The sequence below is a fragment of the Abrus precatorius genome, unplaced genomic scaffold (assembly GCF_003935025.1).
Source record: "Abrus precatorius isolate BTA unplaced genomic scaffold, Abrus_2018 Scaffold10, whole genome shotgun sequence".
In the NCBI taxonomy this organism is placed as follows: domain Eukaryota; kingdom Viridiplantae; phylum Streptophyta; class Magnoliopsida; order Fabales; family Fabaceae; genus Abrus; species Abrus precatorius.
In genome coordinates, this window is record NW_020874292.1 from 35465735 (window position 1) to 35492912 (window position 27178).

Genomic DNA, 27178 nt, shown 5'->3' on the forward strand with positions numbered 1-27178 from the left:
AAAACTCAATTTGATTGATACTAATAAACCATCCTTTCACATCAGTGAAGCTTTCAATATTAGGCTGATTTGGCACATTATCACATCTTAACCACTAGTAATTAAGCTTGTACTATGATTTCTGAACAACCGAAAATCAACTTAGAAATGAGATCAAACGGTGAACTGACACACATTAGAGAAACTTTTTGGAGCCTTGTAATATCTTGGAAGCTTGAAAAGGAAAGGAAGATCAAGAAACACACCAACGTAGGCTGTTGGAGAAGGCTTCAAAGCCATGGTGGTTGAAAATTAGACGAAGCTTAGCTTTAAGGCAATGGGGACCCTGCAACCAACAACAGCACCCTTATGTGGACACATTAGGTGAAGAGACACACACACACACACACACATACACACAATCACACAACCTTTTCAACAGCACCAATCTTCCTTCATAAAACACAAACCTTTGATCACAACCTCACCCTTCACACCACACCCTTTGTGTTGTGCTGTGTTGTTTCATCTCATTGTCCCATTCCCGCAAGTCATGGAGGCCAGCGCTGGACTAGTCGCTGGGTCACATAACCGCAATGAGCTAGTTGTCATTCATGGCCATGAAGAGGTAATATTGTGGTAGCAACAATGAAAGAAAGCTACTAGAACAAGCACAATCAAAAGCCCACTTTTTTTTGTTAGTGTTTGTTTTCATCAAACAGTTAGATTAATACTAACAGTAATATTATTATGTTTTGTTGCTTTGGTGCAGCCCAAGCCATTGAAAAACTTGGATGGCCAAGTTTGTGAGATTTGTGGCGATGGTGTGGGACTCACGGTGGATGGAGACTTGTTTGTGGCATGCAATGAGTGTGGTTTTCCGGTCTGCCGGCCATGCTATGAGTATGAAAGGAGAGAAGGGGGTCAGCTTTGCCCACAATGCAAGACCAGATACAAGCGTCTCAAAGGTATGCATAAATATTTCATTGCCGTGATTTCTTTTTCAATTTTCAACATTTTATCACATCACATATGACTAGGGTGTAAAAGGAGAATGAAGAAAAAAAAGTATGTATAAAAAATGTGAAATGAACATTTTTCATTTTTCTTTTTGGGTATCCATCAGCTTCAATGAATTTAGTTGATGTAAAACATTCAAGCATTAAAACATGCACTTTATTTTTATCTCCTTTTTGATTCAATTTATTATTTTACCTTCCTTTTTTTTTTTACCAGTTACATCCTTCGATGAAAGAGCTTTCTTTGCTCTTTCTATTTCACTCTAACATTTTTAACATACATATAACCGGCATGTAAAAAGGATGAAAATAAATAAATAAAAGTGACACGAAATGAACATTTTTCGTTGTTCTTTTGGGACATGCATTGGCCTAAAAATTTAGTTGATGTAAAACATTCAAACACTTAAACATACACTTCATGCTATAGTTAGATATAGTTGTACTAATGACAACACTCAGATATTCCAGTTATTTTGAATTAGTTAAACTTGAACACAATTGGTAAAAACAAGAAGGGGAAACTGATATGATCTTTATCTGTTTGTTCATGATGTTGTGATTGTGTTAAGGGAGCCCGCGAGTGGAGGGAGATGACGATGAGGAGGACACGGATGATATTGAGCATGAATTCAATATTGATGATGAAAAGAACAAGCATGGTCATGCTGCAGAAGCGATGCTTCATGGGAAGATGAGCTATGGAAGAGGTCTTGAAGATGATGAGAATTCCCAGTTCCCAACTCCTGTTATTGCTGGTGGTCGTTCTAGGCCTGTAAGATTTCACACCATTTTTGTCCATATTATAACTAGACAATTTGTTCTCGTGTTTAATAGAACTAAAAAAGCTTCATGCATGCGTGCATGCAGGTAAGTGGGGAGTTCCCCTTATCTTCTCATGCTTATGGGGACCAAATGCTATCTTCTTCATTGCATAAAAGAGTGCATCCATATCCAATGTCTGAACCTGGTAAAGTGGTCTATTTAACTAGCCCTCTTCCTTAATTGAAATCTTGTGCACATGAATACAACCTTAAAAAATATTTTTATTAGTCAACTTCAACGTGTTGCATCCTATAATGATTAATATAGGAAGTGCAAGATGGGATGAAAAGAAAGAGGATGGTTGGAAAGACAGAATGGAAGACTGGAAATTGCAGCAAGGAAATTTAGGGCCTGAACCTGATGAAGATCCAGATGCTGGCATGTATGAAATATTAAATCATGAAGTTATTGATATGTTAAATATGATGCAATGAATAATAGAAATTATGGACACCCCTTAACTAATATTTTGGTCACTATGTGATTGTGAATATAAATTGTTGCAGGTTGGATGAAGCAAGGCAACCGTTATCAAGGAAAGTACCAATAGCATCAAGTAAAATCAATCCATATAGGATGGTGATTGTGGCACGCCTTGTCATTCTTGCTTTCTTCCTCAGATATAGAATTTTGAACCCTGTACATGATGCACTGGGCCTATGGCTAACCTCTATCGTATGTGAAATCTGGTTTGCTTTTTCATGGATTCTGGATCAGTTTCCCAAATGGTTTCCTATTGATAGAGAGACCTACCTCGACCGTCTTTCCATCAGGTAAAGGTTGCACAATTCATGCAAAACACAACTTTGTTGAATTGAAAGGTTATTTTCATGGAGAAACAAAAGGAAAATCATTTTTATTCTAGTTGTTTCCGCAAGAGAAAAGCTTAACAAGTTCCATAAAACAAGTCTATGCACGTATTAATTATCTTTCACTCTATACAACCTAAACAAAATAAAATTGAGTTTTTTCAATTCATGTGATTGAGTATATGAAATTTATACAGGGTACATGTAGATACACAGTTTATTTAAACGCTGATTCAATAAGTTCTTTTTAAATGATGACTTATGTTATTAATTTAACAATAAAATTTATTGAGTAAGCAAAAACAACTTATTTTGAGAATAGCTTACGAGAGTCATAAACTTATCATAAGTTTTTCCAAACAGTTCCTTAAGAGGTTTTATAGGGTCGTTTAGTTGATGACATTGAGATCTCAATAGTTTAAATTTATATTGCTGACCAAAGTGTTGTTTTTCAGGTATGAGCGTGAAGGTGAACCCAACATGCTTGCTCCTGTAGATGTCTTTGTTAGTACTGTGGATCCCATGAAGGAACCTCCTTTGGTTACAGCAAATACTGTTCTTTCAATCTTGGCCATGGATTACCCAGTTGATAAGATATCGTGCTACATTTCTGATGATGGAGCTTCAATGTGTACATTTGAGTCCCTGTCAGAAACTGCAGAGTTTGCAAGGAAGTGGGTACCCTTTTGTAAGAAATTTTGCATAGAACCCCGTGCACCTGAGATGTACTTTAGTGAGAAGATTGACTATTTAAAGGACAAAGTGCAACCCACCTTTGTCAAGGAGCGTCGAGCTATGAAGGTTTGTTTTCAAGTATTAAGGAATATTTAAGGATTGCATATATAATCAAATGAGTCCTCTAAAGATATTAATGTACAAACATGATGAAATTTACATTTAAGGTTCTTGATTGGGCTTTTCTTTAATCAGACTAGTCCTCACATCATGAATTTTAGGACTAGTTTGATAATTAAATGCATATTCAGGGACCATAAACGTAATTCTCATCATTCAAGGACTAATAATATAGTAATATATGACTGATGTTTGTATTTTTTAAGGGTTATTTTCATTCTTTAAAAAATTGAAATTGATTCACTATGAATTGGGTGCATGACAGAGAGAATATGAAGAGTTTAAGGTTAGGATCAATGCACTTGTTGCAAAAGCCCAAAAAGTTCCTCAAGGAGGGTGGATCATGCAAGATGGGACACCATGGCCAGGGAACAACACTAAGGATCATCCTGGTATGATTCAAGTCTTTCTTGGAAGCAGTGGAGGTTTTGATACTGAAGGAAACCAGCTTCCACGCCTTGTTTATGTCTCTAGAGAGAAAAGACCTGGTTTTCAACATCACAAGAAAGCTGGTGCCATGAATGCTTTGGTAGAGTTTTTCAACAATTTTTCATTTGCATCATCATGTTTCATGTTCATTCACACTTATAAATAGCAATTATTTGATGACACTTTTGTAATTTTCAGGTTCGGGTATCTGCTGTTCTCACAAATGCTCCTTTCATGTTGAACTTGGATTGTGATCACTATGTTAACAACAGCAAGGCTGCGAGAGAGGCCATGTGCTTCTTGATGGACCCCCAAACTGGGAAGAAGGTTTGCTATGTCCAGTTTCCACAAAGATTTGATGGCATTGATACTCATGATCGTTATGCCAATAGGAACACAGTTTTCTTCGACGTAAGTCAAACCAAGAAACTCAGCAATGCAAGTGACTTTTTTTTAACATTGTGAGCAGAATATTTGATTATATCACTTTTTCTTTGTCTTTCTCTGCAGATTAACATGAAGGGTCTAGATGGTATTCAGGGTCCTGTATATGTGGGCACAGGATGTGTTTTTAGGAGGCAAGCTTTATATGGCTATAATCCTCCAAAAGGTCCAAAGCGTCCAAAAATGGTAAGCTGTGATTGTTGCCCATGTTTTGGAAGCCGCAAGAAGTATAAGCAGAAGAGTGATGCAAATGGAGAGGCTGCCAGCCTAAAAGGTTCTCATTTTGTTTTTAATCATTAGTATTTCTTGTAACTAACTTTGATTTTCTTTTTACCTGCTCTAACCTCTCGTCACATGTCTAAGTAGGGATGGATGGTGACAAAGAGGTGCTAATGTCTCAGATGAATTTTGAGAAGAAATTTGGACAGTCCTCTATTTTTGTGACTTCTACCTTAATGGAAGAGGGTGGTGTACCTCCTTCCTCAAGTCCAGCTGCACTACTTAAAGAAGCCATCCATGTAATTAGTTGTGGTTATGAAGACAAAACTGAATGGGGACTTGAGGTACAACAACAACAACGACTGACTTAGGACTTCTTCATGTCTTGTTATAATTAGGACACTCAGCTAATCCCATTCATGCTTTTTTTTTTTTTTTTTAAATGTGTAGCTTGGTTGGATCTATGGATCCATCACAGAGGATATTCTAACAGGTTTTAAGATGCATTGCCGAGGGTGGAGGTCTATTTACTGTATGCCAAAGAGACCTGCATTCAAGGGTACTGCTCCTATCAACTTGTCAGATAGACTCAACCAAGTGCTTCGTTGGGCCCTTGGTTCCATTGAGATCTTCTTCAGTCACCATTGTCCTTTATGGTATGGCTTCAAGGAAAAGAAGCTAAAATGGCTTGAAAGATTTGCCTATGCAAACACAACTGTCTACCCTTTCACCTCTATTCCTCTAGTTGCCTATTGTATTCTTCCTGCAGTTTGCTTACTCACTGACAAATTCATCATGCCACCGGTAAAAATTCTAATCTTGTTAGCAACTAAGTTATGCATGCTCTACGATTGGAATTATAAACCTCCACCTTTCCACTTTTATGAGTATAAAGTGAATGCTAATCATCTTTATTGTGTAGTGGAGTTCAATCTTTTAATTCGTTATTTCATTATATAGATAATAAAAACTAGGTTCTTCAATCCTAATTCAATGTGCTTATAGAATGTATACCAAGCCTCTATACTCATAAAATGGTAATTTTTTGCTTGTTGATGATGCAGATTAGCACTTTTGCTGGTTTGTACTTTGTTGCACTTTTCTCTTCAATCATTGCAACTGGTATTCTTGAGTTGAAATGGAGTGGAGTTAGCATTGAAGAATGGTGGAGAAATGAACAGTTCTGGGTCATTGGTGGTGTATCAGCTCACCTCTTTGCTGTTATACAAGGTCTACTAAAGGTTCTTGCAGGAATTGACACCAACTTCACTGTCACATCTAAAGCTGCAGATGATGAAGACTTTGGAGAATTATACACATTTAAGTGGACTACTCTCCTAATTCCTCCAACCACTATCCTAATTATAAACATTGTTGGTGTTGTTGCTGGAATCTCAGATGCTATAAACAATGGGTACCAATCATGGGGACCACTTTTTGGGAAGCTTTTCTTCTCTTTCTGGGTGATTGTCCATTTGTATCCATTCCTCAAAGGTTTGATGGGTCGGCAAAACCGCACACCCACCATTGTTGTGATTTGGTCAGTGCTATTGGCTTCTATTTTCTCCTTGCTGTGGGTAAGAATTGATCCTTTTGTCCTCAAGACTAAAGGACCTGATACCAAGCTATGTGGAATCAACTGTTAGAAGATTGGTTTATCTATAGTATTCTTTGATGAACATCTTTAGAAGATGTATGTAGTGTACATTCTTGGTTATACAGGGTTATGCACACATCAACAAAGTGGCAATGCTCAAGGATGAATAAGAAAAGAGTGAACATTTTTTGTAGCATAAATGAGTGTTCTCATTTTTGTAAATTCTCTGAAGGACATCTTGGTTATCATATGTTTTGGCTGAAACTACCCTCGGATAAATCAAAATTACAGTTTTATCTGTTCACTATTTGCAAGATGAGTATGTTATTTCACTGAATTCTTGTTCAAGATGTAAAATTCAAAAGCATACATAAAAATAACATATGGAAGAAAACACTGTAAACGAGAAAGGAAAAGCAAAAGTAATTATATTAAAACATTGTCATTAATGACAGCAATTTCGGAAGAACTGTAGCTGAACATTATAAGACTTCAATAGTCTTTGAGCCAATATTTAGAGGAAAGACTCAAATTAAAAGGGGTTTGAAACTTTGTCCCTAATGGCTGCAATTTAAGGAACAACACAGGTGAAGAATTTCATAACATCGATAACTGTTACTCCGTGATTAAAATTTGCTACTGCAAAAAAGAATGTTCTGAAAGTGTTGGTATAATCTAAGCTGAAATGGTCCAGTAAAAGTGTGAAGCATCGAGGTTAGTTGCACTATAGTCATGGAACCGAAAAAAAAAAAAACAACTAATTACAATGTGAATTACAGTAATAATGCTAACAGTGCTAGTTACAGTAACATCTTTTATGAACAATAGTACTGCTACTTTTGTATAAACCAGCATAATCCTATCGCCCATGCGTTGTACAGTAAAATTAAATTTAAAAACTAGAATATAGTAAATTATATATATATATATAATTTACTAGAAACTACTATTTTAAAAAATCTTATAAAGTACGAGAAAAACATATATAATGAATAAATGATTTATTAGAGTGGGGATCAAGTTACTTCAAAAATAATTTTGACAAGAGTTATTTTACTTAATAATTTTTTATAAATATTAATTAAGTATGCAAAAATTATACAAATAAAAATAATTTCTTACCGGTTAAACTAACTTGTTTTGGATTTTCAAAGTTTAAGTTTTATTTATTTTTTATTAGTAGAGAACTGCTTTAATTTAACTAATGGTGTTGAATTGGAGTATCAACGTAGCTTGCGTTAAAAATTAGTAAGGAGAAATCTATCCCCTCTAATAGTCCTACTAACTCAAACTTGAATAGGCTCAGCCAAATAGAAAGGTCTTACCATCAAAATGTTTTTCAACGGATATATACCATAGTTTATGAAAGATAAAAATGTTAAAATAAAATAAAAAAATTATTTTTAAAATAACATCATAATAACCCCTAACACAATAATTCATAAATATGATTTCTTCTTTCAGTATCACATACACGACTCATTCAACCGAGTTTCTTAAAACGGCGAAGGAAAGAACTTACTTGGTGAAAAAGTTGGTATCTGATGATTTGGTTTTGGCTTAGCCAGCTCTTATGACCAGCTTGTTCGAATCCAATCGCTTAGTCCTTTGTTTATTCATGTTGTACATTATATTATATAAAAGGAGAAGAGAAAGGGGCATAAAATTTATATTTTAAACTTCAGTACTTTGTTTCTTCGTGAAAATTGCTGAAGTTGGGGTTCATATTCATAATCTTCAAGCCGAATATCTCTAACGTTGCTATCATGTCAAATTCAACAAATATATGGCTGAACTCACCCTAACTATATAAACAAAAAAATGTACCTACAGTTTGTCGTTAGCCTTTTGTGTTATTGGTATAGATTTGATCTAATAAACAATAAACTATTACTTTTGACATTATAAATTTACAGTGATAAACTATGTTAGTATTATAAATGACATACACCATTATTAGTAATATAGTACATTTTCATCTTAGTGTATACTCAAATTGGTTGGTTATACTAATGGTTCCATTCCCACTAACAAAACGACAAAGCAACAATAAATCGTTGTTTTTTTTAGGGTATGATACTAATTGAATATAAAAGGTGGGAACATATATCTTATTAATGAAGAAACAAGGTGGCGACATCCTATCCTTCTTTACCCACATAGTCATTTTTGTAGGGTTAGTGTTACACATCAATCTAGTGTGACAAAACACCAGGGGAGGATCTCAGTTTCTTGAATATGATTGAGTTTCATGCTAAGCAGCGACATAAACATAAGGGTCACTAATGTTGTAAAAAATGTCAAGGAACTTAGGAAGAACGTCCAGTTTCTATAGTTGTTGTATAAACATTATGAAACTGAAACATGAGACGTGCCTATGTACCTTAACAAGGGCAGAACATTCTCCAATACCACAGAAAAGCATGCCCTCTTCAGAAAGATGTCTCTGCATTAAGCTATGTTTAAGCACATGCATACTCTATACCCATATTTTCAACATAAATTTAGTTGCAGTATAACTTCAACCCTTCAAGTCAGTAGTAACACCACAACCATCAATAGTACCCTTATGTGGACACGTGAAAAACAGGCACTTTTATGTTTTACCTTGATTAATTAGAAGAGCTATATATGCAAACCCAAACCTCTCTCACCATACTTGCACACTGCTTCCATTCCTCACTCACCATGGAAGCTAGGACTGGACTTTTTGCAGGAACTCCAAACAGCAATGAGCTTGTGGTCATCCAAGGACATGATGAGGTAAACCATAGAGAAACGAGGAAGACAAGTCTTCTTTTTTTAATTATATAATATGATGACATTAATCTATATGTATAAATTGTAAGTACGAATTCTAAACGACAGTGTTTTTGAAAACTTTTCAAATGACATTATTTTTAAAATTTTAAATAATCATACAATGTATTTTTAATTATGTATTTCAATATATATTCTACAAGAAAAATTACAGTTTTCTTTGGTGTTTGAATAACATATACCTTATTTAATTTGTTACAGCGTAAGCCTGTGAAAAACTTAGATGGTCAGCTATGTGAGATATGTGGCGATTGTGTGGGACTTACAGTGGATGGAGACTTATTTGTAGCTTGTGAAGAGTGTGGTTTCCCTGTGTGTAGGCCATGTTATGAGTATGAAAGAAGGGAAGGGACTCAAGTTTGTCCTCAATGCCATACAAGATACAAGCGTATCAAAGGTAAATGGAAATGAAGAAAGTATAATACGAACCAAAAGAGATAAAGAAAATAATGTATGTATACATTTTTCTATTTTGTGACTTTTCTTTTTGATTGTTGTTTCTTGGTGTGCGAAGGAAGCCCAAGAGTGGAGGGAGATGAAGATGAAGATGATGTGGATGACATTGAGCATGAATTCAAAATGGAAGAAGAAAAGTACAAGCTTAAGCATGAAGAGATGCTGCAAGGGAAGATGATTCATGGAGATGATCATGGAAATGCTAGATCAAAACCGGTAAAGGAAACGAAATTCTACAAGCATTATATTTATCAAGTTTTAACTTTGAGATTTTCATATTTATTTTCACTGAACTATAGATACAGTAGTTTAAATTATTTCTATGCAACATGCAGGTCTATGGGGACCTACCCATATCTTCTCACAGTGGAGAACCAGGTATGTTTTGGCCTTCTCTTTTATTAGATAATCCAATGTCTTTCTTCCTTTAACTGGATAAGGAAGAAATAAAATGAAGACAAGACACTTGTTTATTATAATTAGTACCCCCTTTATGAAGCAGGTGGTGCAAAATTTGATGAAAAGGAGAAAACAGATGAGTGGAAGTTGCACCAAGGCAATCTGTGGCCTGAAACTGATGCCTCAGTTGATCCAGAAAAGGCCATGTATGCAGCATGTCACTGTTCCCAATTTAGGAACTTTATGATACTATTTTAACAACCATGTATAGTGAACAAAAATGAAAAGTAATTAATGCTTTGTGTGTTATCATATAACATGGTGCAGGAAAGATGAAGCTAGACAGCCACTCTCAAGGAAAGTAGCAATACCTTCAGGCAAACTAAGTCCTTATAGAATGATGGTTACGGCTCGGCTCCTCCTTCTGTTACTCTTCTTTCAGTACAGAATCTTCCACCCTGTACCTGATGCAATTGGACTATGGTTCACATCTGTGACATGTGAAATCTGGCTTGCATTATCATGGATAATTGATCAGCTTCCAAAATGGTTTCCCATTAACCGTGAGACCTACCTTGATCGTCTTTCAATCAGGTCAAGTCTCCTGAATGGAACTAATTTTCATATTCATAGAACTTCCAAGAGCAAGAGTTGACACCAAATAACAAATATAACGACATGGCTTAGACTATTAATTATGGAATTAATAAATAGAAATTTTTTATTAGAAATCACTTAAAGAGTGCATTGTTACACTTCTCAATAAAAAAATTCTACTTCTAATTCCTTGATGAGTACTCTAAGGACATCGGTTAGCATTTGTATTACAATAATTGAGTCACTAACAACACGTTATGTGATGTTCGTGACACTACCTTTTCTTTATGGTTGATTCTGTTTTCTATAAGACTTGGAATCGAATCAATAAACTAAATGTCTAGAACTTGTAATGCAGGTTTGAACCGGAGAACAAGCCCAATATGCTTTCTCCAATCGATATCTTTGTAACTACTGTAGATCCAATCAAGGAACCTCCTCTAGTTACAGCCAACACAGTTCTTTCAATCTTGGCCTTGGATTACCCTGCTGACAAAATCTCATGCTACGTTTCTGATGATGGAGCTTCCATGCTCACCTTTGAAGCTCTTCAAGAAACTGCTGAATTTGCCAGAAAATGGGTACCTTTTTGCAAAAAATTCTCTGTAGAACCTAGAGCACCAGAGAAGTACTTCTCTGAGAAGATAGATTTTCTAAAGGATAAGCTTCAGTCTACATATGTAAAAGACCGTCGCACAATGAAGGTTAGCATTAATGCTTAAACTTATGCCTTCTTTTAAAACATATCAAGTTAAAATTTTGGTCTCCAAACTGGACACCATTTTTTAATTTGATCCCTACATGAAAACATTATATTTTAATTTTTACATGAAAAAATGATAATGGTGATCTCTAGCATGAAAGCTTGATGACTTTTTGATGTTTGCAAAAATGATAATGTAAGGTTTTTCTTGTAGAGATTACATTAGGAAAGATCAAATATAGGAATCAATGTTTTAATTTAACCTTTAAAATATTGATTCATACTACTGCAATGTGAAGAACAAAGTTTCACCGGCTCTTTGCACTTACATGACAGAGAGAATATGAAGAATTTAAGGTGAGGATAAATGCACTTGTGGCTAAATCCATGAGAATTCCCCTAGAAGGATGGACTATGAAAGATGAGACACCATGGCCAGGAAACAACACCAAAGATCATCCAAGTATGATACAAATCCTTCTTGCTCAGAGTGGAGGCCATCAAGGTAATGAGCTTCCATGTCTTGTCTACATGTCTCGTGAGAAAAGGCCTGCATTTCAACCCCACGGCAAAGCCGGCGCAATTAATGCCTTGGTAAACATTTCAATCACTTTTCTCTCATCTTCCAAATCATGTTTTCTCATCCTCATGGCATGAATCTAACATAAGATTCTTTTTTGGCCTAAACTTTCAGCTTCGCGTATCAGCAGTGCTAAGCAATGCTCCTTTTGTGTTGAACTTGGATTGCAATCATTATGTGAATAACAGCAAAGTCGTGAGAGAGGCCATGTGTTTCTTCATGGACATACAACTTGGGAATGGCATTGGCTTTGTCCAGTTTCCATTAAGATTTGACAGCCTAGATAGGAACGATCGTTATGCGAACAAAAACACTGTTTTATTTGATGTAAGTGCAATATTAATTCCTCTTTTGTTTTAAAATTCATGAGTAAATATACAAAATTTGTTTTTGAATGCACACTTTATTTATCTTTGATCCCCGAAAGTTTTACTTTTTATACTCACATTTTGGTCATTTTGGAAACTAATTAGTCCTCGAAAGTGTTGGTGTGTACAATTTAATCCCTAAATATGTTACTTTTGCTTACACTTTACTCCCGGTTGCTTATAAATTTGTCAAGGAAGGACCAAAATAGAGTAAGTTAATACATTTGAGGACTAAATTATACCAAGTGAAACTTTCAAGAGCCAAAGATAAATAAGATGCCATTTTCAAGGATCAAATTGTATATTTATTCAAAATTATTTTGTTTCCTTCGAAATTTGATCAGGTACACTTTGTGTTAATTTTTTGCAGATTAACTTGAGGTGCCTAGATGGAATTCAGGGACCTTCTTATGTTGGTTCAGGATGTATCTTTAGAAGGAAGGCTTTAACTGGCTTTGATGCTCCAAAGGCTTCAAAACGCCCACGAATGGTGCAAGTTCACTCCAAACAGGATGAGACTGGAGAGGATGCAACCATAACAGGTGATCACAATCCTCTATAATTTATCAAAAACACCCGAAAAGAAGCATTTTTCTTTTCTGATTTCTCTCTCAACAACTACTTTTCTTTTGTAGAAGCAACAGATGAGGACAAAGAGCTATTGAAGTCACAGATGAATGATGAAAACAAATTTGGGAAGTCCACACTTTTTATGAATTCTTCAATGACAGAAGAAGGTGGTGCTGATCCTTCTTCGAGTCAGGAAGCCCTGCTTAAAGAAGCCATTCATGTCATGGGTTGTAGATATGAAGACAGAACACTTTGGGGATACGAGGTACCCTCCAAACCACAAATTTTGACAATTCAGAAGACATAATGACACCACTATAACACAAATTAATCTGAAAATTAATATAAAATACAAATTATAATTGGAAAGGGATATTTGATATTTTTAAAAATGAGTCTAAGTCATTATAAACATAATAAAATTTTATAATTTATCTAACTATTCTGACATTCTATGTGTATTGCTATAAAAGTAAAGAAAATTATATATTACAGTTAGAAGCATTTAAAATAATCCGTTGTGTCCAAATGGAAATGTGTTCCACAAGGGTATGACTACTATTTAGATGTGTCTATACTTGCTCAAGGATTTATTTTCCAAATGAATTGGTAGATAACAGCTGAAACATTCTTGATGATTTTTGGCATGCATAGGTGGGTTTGAGCTATGGATCAATAGCAACAGATACTTTGACAAGTTTGAAGATGCATTGTCAGGGTTGGAGGTCTGTGTACTGCATGCCAAAGAGAGATGCATTCAGGGGTACAGCTCCAATCAACCTTACCGATAGACTGAACCAGGTGCTTAGATGGGCACTGGGATCACTTCAGATCCTATTCAGCAGCCATTGTCCTCTCTTCTATGGCTTCAAGGGAGGAAGACTCAAGGGGCTCCAAAGAATTGCCTATATTAATAGCACTGTCTACCCGTTCACCTCAATCCCCCTCCTCATATATTGTCTCATTCCTGCCATCTGCTTGCTCACTGATAAATTCATCACACCATCGGTATCAAATTTCTTTTTATTATTTACTTCACATAAAAAACACACATGATACATCATTGGATAATCAGGAACCTCTAACATGCTAAATAGTAAATAGTATGCATTCTCAATAATTTGTTTTTTATCATCTTGTATACTATTCATTATAAAATGTCAAATCATAATATAGAGAGAGTAAAAGAGGTGCATTTTAAATGGGTGTGTATAAACATGAGTAAAACATACTGATGTGAAATTATTAGAAATAAATAAACAGAAGTATAGTATACATTCTTTACAAATAAGATTAGAAACACAAATGTAATTTCTGCAATGTTCTTCTTTCTTGCTATCTAAGTTTCCTTAGATCTTTTCAAACGCTTATCAAGTTCTTGATTCAATCACTGATGAAAAGCTATTGTTGATTCATTTCCAGGTAGGCACATTTGCAAGTCTAATCTTCATTGCATTGTTCATCTCAATCTTTGCCTCAGCGATTCTGGAATTGAGATGGAGTGGAGTTAGCCTTGAGGAATGGTGGAGAAGCCAGCAATTTTGGGTGATTGGCAGTGTGTCAGCAAACCTCTTTGCCACTATGCAAGGCCTAATAGCAGCCCTGCCACTTGGTAGAGTAAACACAAACTTCAGCATTGTATCAAAGGCACCAGATGATGTAGAGTTTCGTGAACTCTATGCCATTAGATGGACAGCACTTCTAATACCTCCAACCACCATCATAATAATAAACCTCATTGGTATTGTAGCTGGCTTCACAGATTCCATAAATAGTGGTGAACATTCTTGGGGGGCACTGCTTGGAAAACTCTTCTTTTCTTTATGGGTTATTGTCCATTTGTACCCTTTCCTTAAAGGTCTAATGGGTAGGCAGAACAGAACACCAACACTTATTGTGATATGGTCTGTGCTTTTGGCTTCTATCTTCTCATTGGTTTGGGTCAGAATTGACCCTTTTGTGTTAAAAACAAAGGGGCCTGATGTCAAGCAATGTGGAATCAGTTGCTGAATCTACTGTATCTTTACGTGTGTCAAGTGAGTAATGAGAGCCTAGATGCACCGAGATGAATAATGCTAGGTCATTTTCTTTTCTATTTTCATTTTTAATTAAATCAAAGGAGAAAGCCCAGAGCAATGTACTTAATTTTGTAATTAGAAACACGTGTTACTTGTTATCTATTTTTCTTTTTTTGGCTGCAACTTACAGTTATTGGTCTCACTGAAATCTAAAGAAGATATACCGAATCTAGCACCAATCAGCAAAAATTTTAAAAAATAAAAATATTACCTTCAACTTAAGTAACTAAGATGGTATCTAAAAAGCAAGTATTAGTTACAATTTTATATCTTTAATATAGTAAATATTTTTTTTTTAATAAAAGTTTCTATTTTGAATATTTAAACAGTTAAAGATTAATATATATATATATATATATATATATATATAGGAGCAGGATTTTCTTATATCGTTGTAAGTATAAAAACTCTTAAATTCAATATGAATCTTTCATTTAACTTAAATCTAACAGTCAGTAAAGTAATAAATTATAACCTGTTAGATTTAAGTCAAATAAAAGACTCAGATTATGTGTAAAAAATTTTAAACTTATACTAATGTGTGTATATATATAGTTGCATGCATTAATAAAGAGAAACATCATATTCTAAATGGATTATAATTAATAGATTAAAATATATAAATATAATTTTATATTAGTTATTATAAAATTTTAATATTTTTTAATATAATAATATAAAAAATGTTTATAATATATTTTTATTCAGTTTTAAATCAAATCTAAATTTTAAAATTAAATTTAAATTAATTTAAAAAAAATTAAAATAGATTGATTCAAAATTTAATCAGTATAAATAGATTTTAAATAGATTTAGATTAATTTTTTAAAAAATTTCATCCATGCTCACTCGTAGTACACACAGAAAATGAAAAAGAATTACAAAAATCATTTATTACATTAACAGTTTTCTATTTTTGACTCATTAATTATACATTTGATGCATAAATAGAATAAATGAATATAGGCATATCTTATGAATGAGAATTGATGGTCAGTACAGTTTTTTTTTCAAAAAAAAAAACATAATTAAAAATAAAAATAAATGAAGCCTTGATTGTTGTAAATTTCGATAAATATTTAACTAGTTTTTCAATTATTTAACTAATTAAATATAAACATGTATTTTGTCAAAATTTTGTTTTACGCTTTTTTATACTATATAGGCAGTCACATTATTTAAACTTTCTAAATCATTATTCATAAATAGTACATGAGAGTTAAATAAAAAATATTTTGATGTTATATTTTTTTTAAGAGATCACTTAATAGATAGTTTGAAGATAAAACTTATATGAAGTACTTTAAATTTTTATTTTTATTTTATTTGATTTTCTTCAATTAAAACTAGAGATTTAGTTATGAAATTAGCAATAACCTTCTAATCTATAAATATTAAATTTTGTTCATAAAATAATTAATCCACTGTTATTATACATAGAAATATGAGAAAATTTAATTATAAATTATAGCCTATAAGTAAATAATAATAATAACTTTGACACTTGAAAATTAATTTGCATTCTCTCCTTATAATCTTTAATAATGAATAAAAAATATTTTTTATCCAAATTTTAAGTATCATCTTGTAATAATTTTCATAATCACATTAAATCATAATAATATTATTTAAAATTTGTAAATTATCTCGTGATCTATCACGAATCATCATAGCATTTTTAACTTATTTTGATGGTGAATTTTATTTTGGCCATTTTCATAACTTTTTCTTTCATTTTAGTCCCTTAATTTAACATCTTTTTTACTTTGATCCTATAATTGAATTTTTTTTTTTCATATAAGGACCAAAATAAAAAAAATAGGTTATGCATAACAACCACAATGAATAAATGTGTCATGTACAGGAATAAAAAAATGTGTAAACATTAGATGACAATTTTATAATAGAAGTCAACGTCAAGAACTACTTCAAAAATAATTTTTTTATTTAGATTTTTTTATAAATTTCTTTTGTACAGGGACTTAAACTTAAAATACAGGTTTCGTATAAGGAATAAAACAGAAATTAAACTTAAAAATTACATTGTAAATTTGGATGATATTTTGCTCCATTGCTTTTCAATTTTTTTTTTCCTTTGCCTGAGACAAAATTACAAGTGGAAACCTATAGCCTCGAGTATTGTGGGGCAAAAAGGATGAAGAAAAAAAATAACCAAAGGGTAACAAAACAATATCGATTCCAGAATATTTAACGGTTAAAGAAAAACTATTCGAAAATTTACAAAGGTAAAGAACCTGAAAGATATTAGATACCGATACTATGGCTGAAGTCGCAAGAGATAATTTATTACTTGTTGGCTTGGCAGCAGGTCAGGTTCGTGGTTGTTTAAATTTCCGGAATTTGTTACTTGCTTGATTTGCACAAGATGCGTCCGAAGGCTACTTTCCTCAACCTGGTTTTGCCAAAACTAATTAGAAACTAACACCAAGACGACGATGGTGATGAAGCAATGAATTCTATTCCATTTATGCAGCAATTGAAGAACATTTCACAGATATATATGTCCTTTCAAACTGTCCTACTGATGGGAATGATGAAGTCCATGTTCAACGGATGCCCCCCATCGTTATAAAACATATTGCAAGATCGTTGTCCTAAATTTTCCCAGACAACCAGATGGGATACAACTCAGTGGAACAAAGGAATAAACGAATAAAACATCTTGTAGCCATGATGATGGAAGGAACAAGGGAATGAAACGTGAAGATAGTTGACAAAGTCATACAAACTGTAGTTGTAAGTCAAATAAGATAAACTGGCTAAAACTTAAAAACCCCAACAATTTAAAAAACAAAGACAAACAACATGAATCCCATTGATAGGAAAAAGAGGAAAGAAGAATAAGAGATAGTCTCCAGCAGGCCACCAAATTCCTTAACGGCTCCAAAAGGCAAATTCAACAAAACCCTACGCCAAGCTAATAATATAGAGATTATCAGTCCTTCGAATGAAAATAGGGCATGTTCACTTTTTGTGAAGAATGAGGTAGGAAGCATAGCTCAAGAGCAAGAAAACTCTATAATCTGAATTTTCACTATCCTAAATTATGCTCCTGAACCATTAAAGAAAGACGGACCAAAATGAAAAGCACTGATATATTAAAAACATTAGCATAGTAAGGAAATCAGAAATGACACTTTATAAGCTAGTTCATGAGATGAGGATAGCCTATGCCTTTATAAGCACTACTTCAGTGATATTTGAAGTCAATGGGGGATTTCAACACATCTCCCTCATGGTAGGTTTGAAGATGACCCAAAATCAAATTTATGATAGACTTTTATACTATCTTTTGGGCTTGACATAACTCAAACTTAAAAGTTAGCTCATGAGCTAAGGATTGTCTAAGCCTTTATAAGCCCTCCTTTGGCCATATTTGTAATCAACGTGGGACCTCAACAATATGCAATACAAGGTATTGAGACAATTGTTATGGATGATTCACGTTGTAAAAGACATTTATCATGACTCTCACCTGCATCGCTGCTACTGAAGCCAGTAGCATTTCACATTCATCCAGCATGGTCTTTTCCTGTGCTGCTTTGACAGCAACCTCAGAAATTAAATTGTTCATGCTCTCAATCTGGCACAGCCAAAAATGACATGGTGTAAGAACCAAGAACAGACCATGTGATCTGACAATGATAAAGAAATTTATAGTTGGGCCCTTTACCAATGAATACAAAATTTCAATTTTACAATTTGGAAATCAAAGGAAGAAAAAGTTAAACGTGCAAGTTGAAATTGGATTACAAAATAGTTGGACAGACACATGCTCGGCAACGATGCATATAATTGAAAAGTTAAATTTGTTATATCTATCCTCGTCAATGTCAACATACACCATACAAATCCTGTAGAATACAGTCAACTCACCTGCAAGAGCAATGAGCAGATTGCAGATCCCATTGCTTGCATGACATCAACAGCTTGACAGATGGCGACCTTCAAATGCTCAATATCTGCCTGTAAAAGTACAAACATAGCAAATAAAGCCATTGTTTCCCTCAGTTATTGAACAAAAAGGACATCCTGCCAGTATACACACCGTTGCTCCTCCAGTTACAGGGAGACGAAGAGTGCTTGCCTCCAAGTCTTCCACAGCCCCAGACACAGCATCAATGTGATCTCTTTCAAGTACAGCCCAATCATCAAGGTAGATCATCTGCTTCAGTCATTGTAAAAGGCCAACATTTAAGAATGCATGAAATTGGAAACAATTAAAGAAGGAGAAAATAGCATCCCAAACTCGACCATAGCAAATGAAATTAGAAGCTCAACTTTGTTCACGATTTCACACAATACTAGTGTCTAGATCAGAATGTTTTCCCCTCCAAAACTATTTCACATGTTCTATCTATACTCCTCCTAAAACTCCAAGCTGAAAACCCAAATCAAAAGCTTCTATTTCAATTTCATAAAAATTTTGAATCACTTAAAATAAACTAATATGAATAACCTGTAACTAAAAAGTAGTAAAAGAAAATTAACTTCTCAATATCTAGGGCCCATTTCCTGCTGTGTAAAGTAGCCACTAATGAACTGATCAGAAACTATCTCAAGTACAATTATCCTACAAGGAAAAATTAAAAAGGAAAAATAACTATATTTATACAATCAACAATAAAAGCTGGCATGTAAATAATATATTGTGGAAAAGGAGAAACATTACTTGATCATTTAAAACAGAATTCAGCTTAAGTTCAAGCTTCAGCTGCTGAAGATTGATCCTTTTTCTAACAATAGACTCCCACATGGACGAAGTAGTAATCCATACGTTATATAGAGTTTTCTGCACCATGGAATTAACCTTTTTAAAAACAATTTAGGCAAATTATTTGGATATATGCTATAACATAGCAGAAGAAATACATTAAAAAAGAGTATGCAGGTTGTTAAAGGTAGTCAGTAATACCTCCACAATTGCATTTTGGATGTAAAGTACAGCATCAGCTTTTGCAGAGGCAAACCTCCATTGCAAGTATCTGTTGTAGAGAAGTCGTAATTGGTGAGCATCTTCTATGTAGGCTGCACCTTTTTTTCCTTTTTTAAAATCAGCAATAAAGCTGAGCACTGAAGTTGAATTGTTGGATTGAATGGATGAATTGGTTGACCTTATTCGAGATGGACTAATCCCTCTAGAAGGTGGAGTTGATGGCCTTGACCTAGATGGACTGACACCTCTTGAACTAGAAGAGGATAGTGAGGTCCTACTAGGTGAGGGTAGACGTGATCCTGGAGCTGACGAGGACTGAGATCTGACTCCAGCACTGGCAAATCCAGCTTTATTTGTCGGACTTGTAGCCACAAATTTGTGAGGTCTTAATTTGTGTAGCGAACAATCATCAACTGATTTAGCCTCACTTCCTATTCTGCCACTTCCAATAAGTGGTAATAGCCTTACAGCATCACTAGAAGCCCTTTGCAAGGGTTTACTTGATTCATCTGATCTAGACAATCTTCTCTGTGAAGAAAAAACAGTTCCTGAAACAGAAGTATTCAACGTTCTGGTATCACCACAATCAACACTTCTGTTTAATGCACTAGAAGATACCTTCCCGCCTATCCTACCCGGCCATCGATGCTGGTCAATTAACCGAGAAGGCAAGCTGCTGTCAGCTGGTTTTGAATTCTCAGACTGAGCAGAAGCATTCTTCCCATTAAGGGGACTACATTTTCTCTCTGGAGTAGGCTTTCTTACGGTTGGAGTTTCAGCCTGCTTGTGTGCCACATTTGAAGCTGGTCGCAGAGTACGATCAGAAGCACTAGCAACTGGCTTCTCTTTCTTACTAACAGGTATGGAAATGGTATCTGACTGGAAAGAAACACTCAAACTTCGCATTGTGGAAGGCCATAGACTATCCGGCAATCGGCTACCTGATACCCTTTTTGACAACTTCCCATCTACAGATGAATTATTGACAGGGGTGGAAGGTCTTGGTGTTGGTGGGGAAGGAGGAGTTGAAGGTCTCTTTCTTTCTGCAGAGAGAGACCTCTTCGGTAACAACTGGGAGGATGAAGCAGGCGTTGTTGTTCTTGTGAGGTTTGGAGAAGGGCATCTACGAGAACCAGATGGGCTTGCAGGAGTAGGTGACTTGTACCGAGAACTAACTTCCCTTGTTCCAGAGCGCCCGGTGGTGGTGACTGCATTGTTCTTTTCTGCCAGAACCAAAAGTGGTCTTGGGGTCTCCGCAGCTTTGTGTTTCCTCGATGCTTGCTCTGATTTACATACATCCATCCACCCTATCTATCCCAAGTAGACCACATTGATAAAAAAAAATAAAATTCAGCAAACTAGATTCAGCAGCCTTGGCAATCATGTGCCCCGCGTTCAGCGGAATAAATGAACCGCGCCAACTTATCTATAAAGGAGATCCTTTTCCGCGCAGTAAATCTGCTACAAATGCACACAGCTTAAAAGTCAGATATACAAAAGAAAAAGAAAAGGAAAAGAATTAAACCCGTCAAAAAGGAAAAGTGGGGGAGAACAATAAATGGAAAAAGCGCACATCTTTACTGAAGCTAAGATCTGTTGGAGAACGAATTTGACAATCAAACCCGAGAAAAGCAAGTGGGTATGCTTTTCTCATCAAATAATACCCAAATCCAACCAGATCAGGACACGCCAAGAAGAACAAAGAGGGGGCAAACAACATTTGGAGTAATGGGTGAGAGAAACTCGCTGAAACTGCCTCGACGTGCATTTAACGTTTATTGTCATCAGACGTTTGTTATTATTTAACTGAACAAAAGAAGGAATTCAAAATTGCAGGGGAAGGGTGGGGGTCCCCTTGGAAATTGGTGATACTGGTGAGTGGACTTGGATAATGGATGGTGTAGGATAAGAAAGAGGAAGTGCGTAGGGTAAGGCACAGGCTATAAAATTTTCCTCCTTTTGTTCCTCTCACGAGAGTGCCATGGTCTCTCGTGTGTGTGCTGGCAATGGGTTCACTTCACACAAAATACACTATCCCTGTTACTTCCCCTCTTCAACAGCCCCTTTCATCACAAAGTATTACCAAACAAAACTATATATTGCAGAACAGATAACGCTCTTAAACAATCAAACACTTCACTTAAATCAATGTTGTAGGTTTTCCTAAGATGAAACCACCACACACTTGACATTATTTACTAGCAATTAATTGCTTTAGTATAATAATACTAACTGTTTATTTATGAGTTTCCTCTTAATTATGTCTCTTGTTTTGTTTGTATGCTGTGCACAACTATCATAATTTTCTTAATTTAATCGAAGGTTGGAGTCGCAGGTGGTAATGTTCTCGGGGAGATGGGTAAAGACATGCAAGTCCACGTGCTGGAACGATCATTGTCCATCCCCGTAAAACTAACATGATTCGCAAATACGAATACGATTCGTGTGGTGTGGTTAAAAGTTCAAAACAATTGAAAAACTCAGACACCCCAATTTCAGCAACGATAAATAAATAAAATGGCATAATAAAAATCTATTAAGATAAAGTCTTAAACTTAAATACTTACCATATTTAATAATTTTTAAAAAAATAGAATTAATATTTTTATCAAATAAATTAATTTAATAAAATTTCATATAAAAATAAAATTTATAAACATTTAATTACATTATTTTATTTAAATGGATAATATATTTTTATAAGAAAAATAAATAGTAAATTATGTTAAATTTAACGACTTCTAACTCATTCATATATATATATCACAATTTTAAAATAAAATCTTAATTTTAATTATTATTTTATTTATTTTTAAAAAAATTTCTCTATCTTCAATTATAATATATATTATTAAATAATCATATACTATAATTTTAATATTAAAATAAAAATAATAAAATATTTACCTATGATGTAAAAATTAAAGCTTTTACTAATATATATTTTTTATTAAATCAATAATCAAAACAGTATTTTATTATATAATATACGTATATAAAAATAATATTTTCTATAATTTAAAATTATAAAACTTATTTATAAATTTAGTCACAATTTTATCTTAATCTGTACGCTTTTTTTTCATCAAATACTATGTATATACTTATAAAATACTATATATTTAATTTTATCATCCTAAGAAATAATAATTTCTTTTTACTTTATATTTGGTATCCATAAAATTAAATGATTTATTTTAATGTTTTTATTTTATATAAATAATTTACGAAGATATACGAGATTGAGTGGAACAATTCATCGTAATAATATATACTCTTCAAAATTTAAAGACAAATTTTGTTACAATATGCCTTATGATAAATTTCCTTCTTTATATACAGTATAAATCTTTTATTTAAATTTTTTATGCAAGAGAGATAGTAGCCCTTTAAACACTTTAAATATATTTTGTTTTCTTGAATATAGTTAATATAATTTTATTTCATAGAATTAATTTTATGACCCTATTATGAAATAAAAATTAATGATTCTTACTAACAAATAACGATACGTGATTTAAGGACAACATAAAAATATTAACACTGTTAATAAATTTCAATTAAATTCATAATTTATTAGTTAAATTTATTTTTAAAATAAATTATCATTAAATTTTTATTTTTAAAAAAATTTATTATTTATTAATATAAATAAAATTAATTTTATTAGTATGGACGTAATGCGAGAATTAAATTCAGTAATAATAATTATAGAAGCGTAAAATTGTAATTCCGTTTTTGGCAATACAGCATAATTTTGCAGTATCGATGAAATCCAAGAAAGAGAGAGAAAACAGTTCCGGGAAAATTTAGAAAGAAAAAAAGGGTTCTGAGAGGGATCCATGACAGATGTCTGGAATCTGGATGGATGCGCAGGTTCGTGTCTCTCGTACTCAAGACACGTTCAGTGTTTCCCTGTGAGTGTGGTAAACTCACAAAAACAATACATAGTGCTAGTTCATAGAATCATGTTTTGCACAGAAGCTTACTGAAAATTAAACCTCTTACGTATTGGGAGAAAAATTTATCAACAGGAAAAAAAATTAACCGCAGAAATTTTTATCAGAAACAAAAGCCAAAGTAATCTCCGCATAACATGACGGCAAATTAAACGAAGGGATCTAGATCGAACAAAATAAAATAAAGAAAAATCGGAAAATGGAAACTAACCGGAACATGAATTTCTCAATTGTGTGAAATTTCGCACATCTAATGGAGTCGAAACGCAAAGCATAATTGAACGAGTGATTAGTCCTTCATCCTTCAAAGAAAAAACGAACGAAAAATCAAGAGCCTTACGATTCCGCCAAGGTGAAACGAGTCGCCGGAGATGGACGGAGAGTGAAGTGCCGGTCGTCGGAAAGTGGGTTCCCGGTGAGGGTTTTTGCAATTTTTATGAAGGGAAGGGAACGGTGAAGGAGTGATTAAAAGAGGGAAAGTCTCAGTGATTTGGTAGTACCCAAAAGGGTTTTCCTGACGCAAAATTAAATTAATATAATAAAAATTAAATAGAGATATGAGAAAACGGTTTCAGTTAGGAATGGAGGGAGATGTAGGGCCAGTTGTTTTCGCGCCACCTACTTTTAATTAGTCTTAGCCTCTAAGGCTTAAGCAGTAATTATCAATACTACCACTTTAGTTTAGCTAACTTCTTATTTAGTTTTACTTAAAGTGTAATATTATGATTATAAATAAATAGTTTAAGTCAGATTTTTTTTTGGCTATTAGTTTAATTTAGATTTTAGTAATACAATTTTAATTATTTATATATAATTGTTTGATTAAAATTAATTTATTTCATAGGCATATTGTATATACACTCACTAATCATAACTATATATAATTATGTATGGATGACCAGAATTGATTCTGTTATATATACTCCATAAAATTAATCTTCTATTAAGGTTTGTTAACATGGATTATTAAACTATATTTCAGGAAGACCATGTTAACAATACGTGTTTTAAATTAGGTGTAATTTAGAAGAACTAAAATTATAATTTGTTGACAAACTTATTATAAAGATAAGCAAATATATATAAGAACTTCATGAATATAAATATGAAGTATATCAATTATGACGTTAAAGGATAAAAAGTGTTAATTTTGATTATTAATATAAGATTCAAGTAAAAGTTTAGGGATGTTAATGTTGATCGTTTAATTTTTTATATATCAGTAATATTAGCAAATTTATCTCAGAATGTGTAAATACACAAATGTGTATATTTGAAATATGCGATATGTGTTATTTTAGTTTTTATTTATACAAATTATATTTGAATAGATGAATTTGATAGCACACTGACAATTTCACAACCAATTGGATAAATGAAATTATGTAAGTATAAGAATTAAAATAAAACAAGTAACATAAATAGTTAGAATAAAAAAATTTTACGTTACATAATTATTAAATTAGTTATATAATTTTTAAAAAAAATATATATATATATATGACTTGTTTAATCTTAATTATTTTTAAGATTTAATAGTTAATATTTGTTGTTTTAACTATTTTCTCAGTTTATATTAAGAATAAGAATGAAAATGGGATAAGTTAAGGTAAAACTGGCAAAGGGAGTTACCAGTCCTATTTAGACTAACTCGTAGCAGGTAGTACGAGCTTTAACAGATAGGTTAAAAAAATTAATTTAATTTATTTATTTGACATTTTAAAAAGTTACATAATTTTTAAATTTATTTATACGATTTTAATAAACTAAACTTTAATTATTAATATATAATAGTACAGGTATAAGTATTTTTTCTCATTGTTATATGAAAGTAACTTTTTTCACTAAATAATCCCATATATATTAAATTATGGGTATTGCTTGCATTAAAATGAAAACCTTAAATACATTTCTTTTTTAAATACTTCACTAAAATAAACTTAATTAATGTGTTTCAACAACTATCTAGCTCGACATGCATCAAGTTGATGCTCTTTAATCACTTTCGGGTTTTGTACATGTTATGTTATACCTACTACTTTTGTTTCTAATTGAATTTATATGGGCAACTTAACTTAGCTTTCACTAGGTCGATATGCAACGATACTAAATATTACTTTATGAAAATAACTTTTACTATACACCATGAATACATGTTTTGACACGTTACTCCTTTTAGGTATATTTCATACCTCAACTCTTTCTTTCTGATAATAACAGACGTAACATGCAATTTTGTCATTTGTATTCACACTTATTCATCACAATTTAGTAGTGAACTTATTATTAACTTCTTTATTTTTCTAAAATAAATTAAAATCTCAGTTTTTCACTTTTTTTTTTCCATTTTCTCCAATCATACGTGAGAAGGAAACTCAAAATTATGGAGTCTAACTTATTGGATTAATCTAGAGTGTGTTTGATTCAACTTAGCATGTGTTCAGCAGGGGTTATTTTAGAAAAATCATTTTTTCTTCTCAGTTTTTTTATAAAACCGGTAAAAATAATTATTTTGAGGAATTAATGACTAGTTTCTCTAACCAGTAAGAGAATGTAGTGAACTACAAAAGTAAAACTGCGCTTTGCATGGGAAAAAGAAAAACTAGTATCCACTGAATAAATCAAAACAATCCAATTTCAGTGTAGCAAAATTGGAGAAACAAAATTATAAACAAGAAAAGACGTAAACTATGTTTTCCATCCCTGTAAATTTTTTTCTTATTTTGATTTTGGATCTTAATAATCCTTTTTTTACTTTTTCATCTCTCATTTTTTTAAAATAATTTATATTTAATCCTTCCAGTTAAGTAGCTGCTGCTAGCTAATTGTGCAAATGAATATGATGGTGGAATAATCAGGCGATAGAAAAATAAATAATCATGTCACTGATAATTTAAAACATATAAGCTGTTACTGCATGTACTAACATCCACCTCTTCAATAATTAAAAAGGTATAAAACCAGTGGCAGAGTGCAAGTATTATTATAGGACCATTCAACCAAACTAAGGAACTTTTCCCCACTACGAAGGTTTATTCTGAACATAAGTACTCCAATACTCGGTTAAAGATCTCACTTTGCCCAGCACTGTGAGGGTGATGAGTGGTACTCGTCCATAATTTAGTTTCATTGAGCTTAAATAATTCCATAAGTGACTCATGGAAATGGGATCACAGTCTGGTGTTAGGCTCTAATTAAAGAAAATCATATAACTGCAGACCATGTCAATGAATACTGTGCAACCTGAAATGTAGTAAAATGAGCTCCTTTGGCAAAATAGTTAACAGCTACCAAAATGACAGTGTATCCTTGGTAAATGGGCAAACCAGTAATTAGATTCAGCAAGGACTAGAAATATTTATTTTAATTTTATTTCAGAAAGATTAGGTGAAACATTAGAGAACTTATATCAAATGATAAATTAAGTTCAAGCCTTTAATTGAAGAAGCTAACCAAGTGTAGGTCTTCTAAGGGCCAAAGTTTTCCCAATTGAGAACGTCATCGCTGTAAAATAA

General features: G+C 33.0%; 3 protein-coding genes across 9 annotated transcripts; 2 read left to right on the plus strand and 1 right to left on the minus strand.

The window, feature by feature from the left end:
- The first annotated feature begins 532 nt into the window (after positions 1 to 532).
- Positions 533 to 6225, plus strand: LOC113870240 (cellulose synthase A catalytic subunit 7 [UDP-forming]). 3 transcript variants are annotated; one of them, XM_027506840.1, is made up of 13 exons: positions 533 to 607; positions 752 to 947; positions 1571 to 1773; positions 1869 to 1976; positions 2120 to 2205; positions 2330 to 2596; positions 3088 to 3433; positions 3753 to 4016; positions 4115 to 4327; positions 4427 to 4634; positions 4727 to 4923; positions 5030 to 5383; positions 5644 to 6225. In XM_027506840.1, the coding sequence occupies exons 1-13, from the start codon at positions 533 to 535 to the stop codon at positions 6223 to 6225; spliced, it is 3099 nt and encodes a 1032-aa protein (XP_027362641.1). The 3 variants fall into 3 exon arrangements, with proteins under 3 accessions (XP_027362641.1, XP_027362636.1, XP_027362646.1); XM_027506835.1 differs by having other exon boundaries at positions 1869 to 1968; positions 2091 to 2205; XM_027506845.1 differs by having other exon boundaries at positions 1869 to 1968; positions 2118 to 2205.
- A 2071-nt stretch (positions 6226 to 8296) lies between these two features.
- Positions 8297 to 14866, plus strand: LOC113870260 (cellulose synthase A catalytic subunit 7 [UDP-forming]-like). Of its 2 annotated transcripts, XM_027506862.1 has the most exons (13): positions 8297 to 8939; positions 9198 to 9393; positions 9511 to 9668; positions 9788 to 9830; positions 9955 to 10057; positions 10179 to 10445; positions 10807 to 11152; positions 11488 to 11745; positions 11846 to 12058; positions 12470 to 12641; positions 12744 to 12934; positions 13324 to 13677; positions 14092 to 14866. In XM_027506862.1, the coding sequence occupies exons 1-13, from the start codon at positions 8808 to 8810 to the stop codon at positions 14677 to 14679; spliced, it is 3021 nt and encodes a 1006-aa protein (XP_027362663.1). In that variant the 5' UTR covers positions 8297 to 8807; the 3' UTR covers positions 14680 to 14866. The 2 variants fall into 2 exon arrangements, with proteins under 2 accessions (XP_027362663.1, XP_027362657.1); XM_027506856.1 differs by lacking the exon at positions 9788 to 9830 and having other exon boundaries at positions 8823 to 8939; positions 9511 to 9707; positions 9936 to 10057; positions 12735 to 12934; positions 14092 to 14755.
- Positions 14867 to 16829: 1963 nt separating this feature from the next.
- On the minus strand, positions 16830 to 24167 carry LOC113870276 (AUGMIN subunit 8-like). Of its 4 annotated transcripts, none has more exons than XM_027506876.1 (7): positions 23875 to 24167; positions 19684 to 21162; positions 19441 to 19560; positions 18817 to 18933; positions 18645 to 18734; positions 18244 to 18351; positions 16830 to 17160 (listed from the first exon to the last, which is right to left on the minus strand). In XM_027506876.1, exons 2-7 carry the CDS (start codon positions 21004 to 21006, stop codon positions 17026 to 17028), a joined length of 1893 nt encoding a protein of 630 aa, XP_027362677.1. In that variant the 5' UTR covers positions 21007 to 21162; positions 23875 to 24167; the 3' UTR covers positions 16830 to 17025. The 4 variants fall into 4 exon arrangements, 3 of the variants coding, with proteins under 3 accessions (XP_027362677.1, XP_027362670.1, XP_027362685.1); XM_027506869.1 differs by lacking the exon at positions 23875 to 24167 and adding an exon at positions 21278 to 21846; XR_003505520.1 differs by lacking the exon at positions 23875 to 24167 and adding an exon at positions 21278 to 21849 and having other exon boundaries at positions 18817 to 19560; positions 19684 to 21165.
- Positions 24168 to 27178: the final 3011 nt, after the last annotated feature.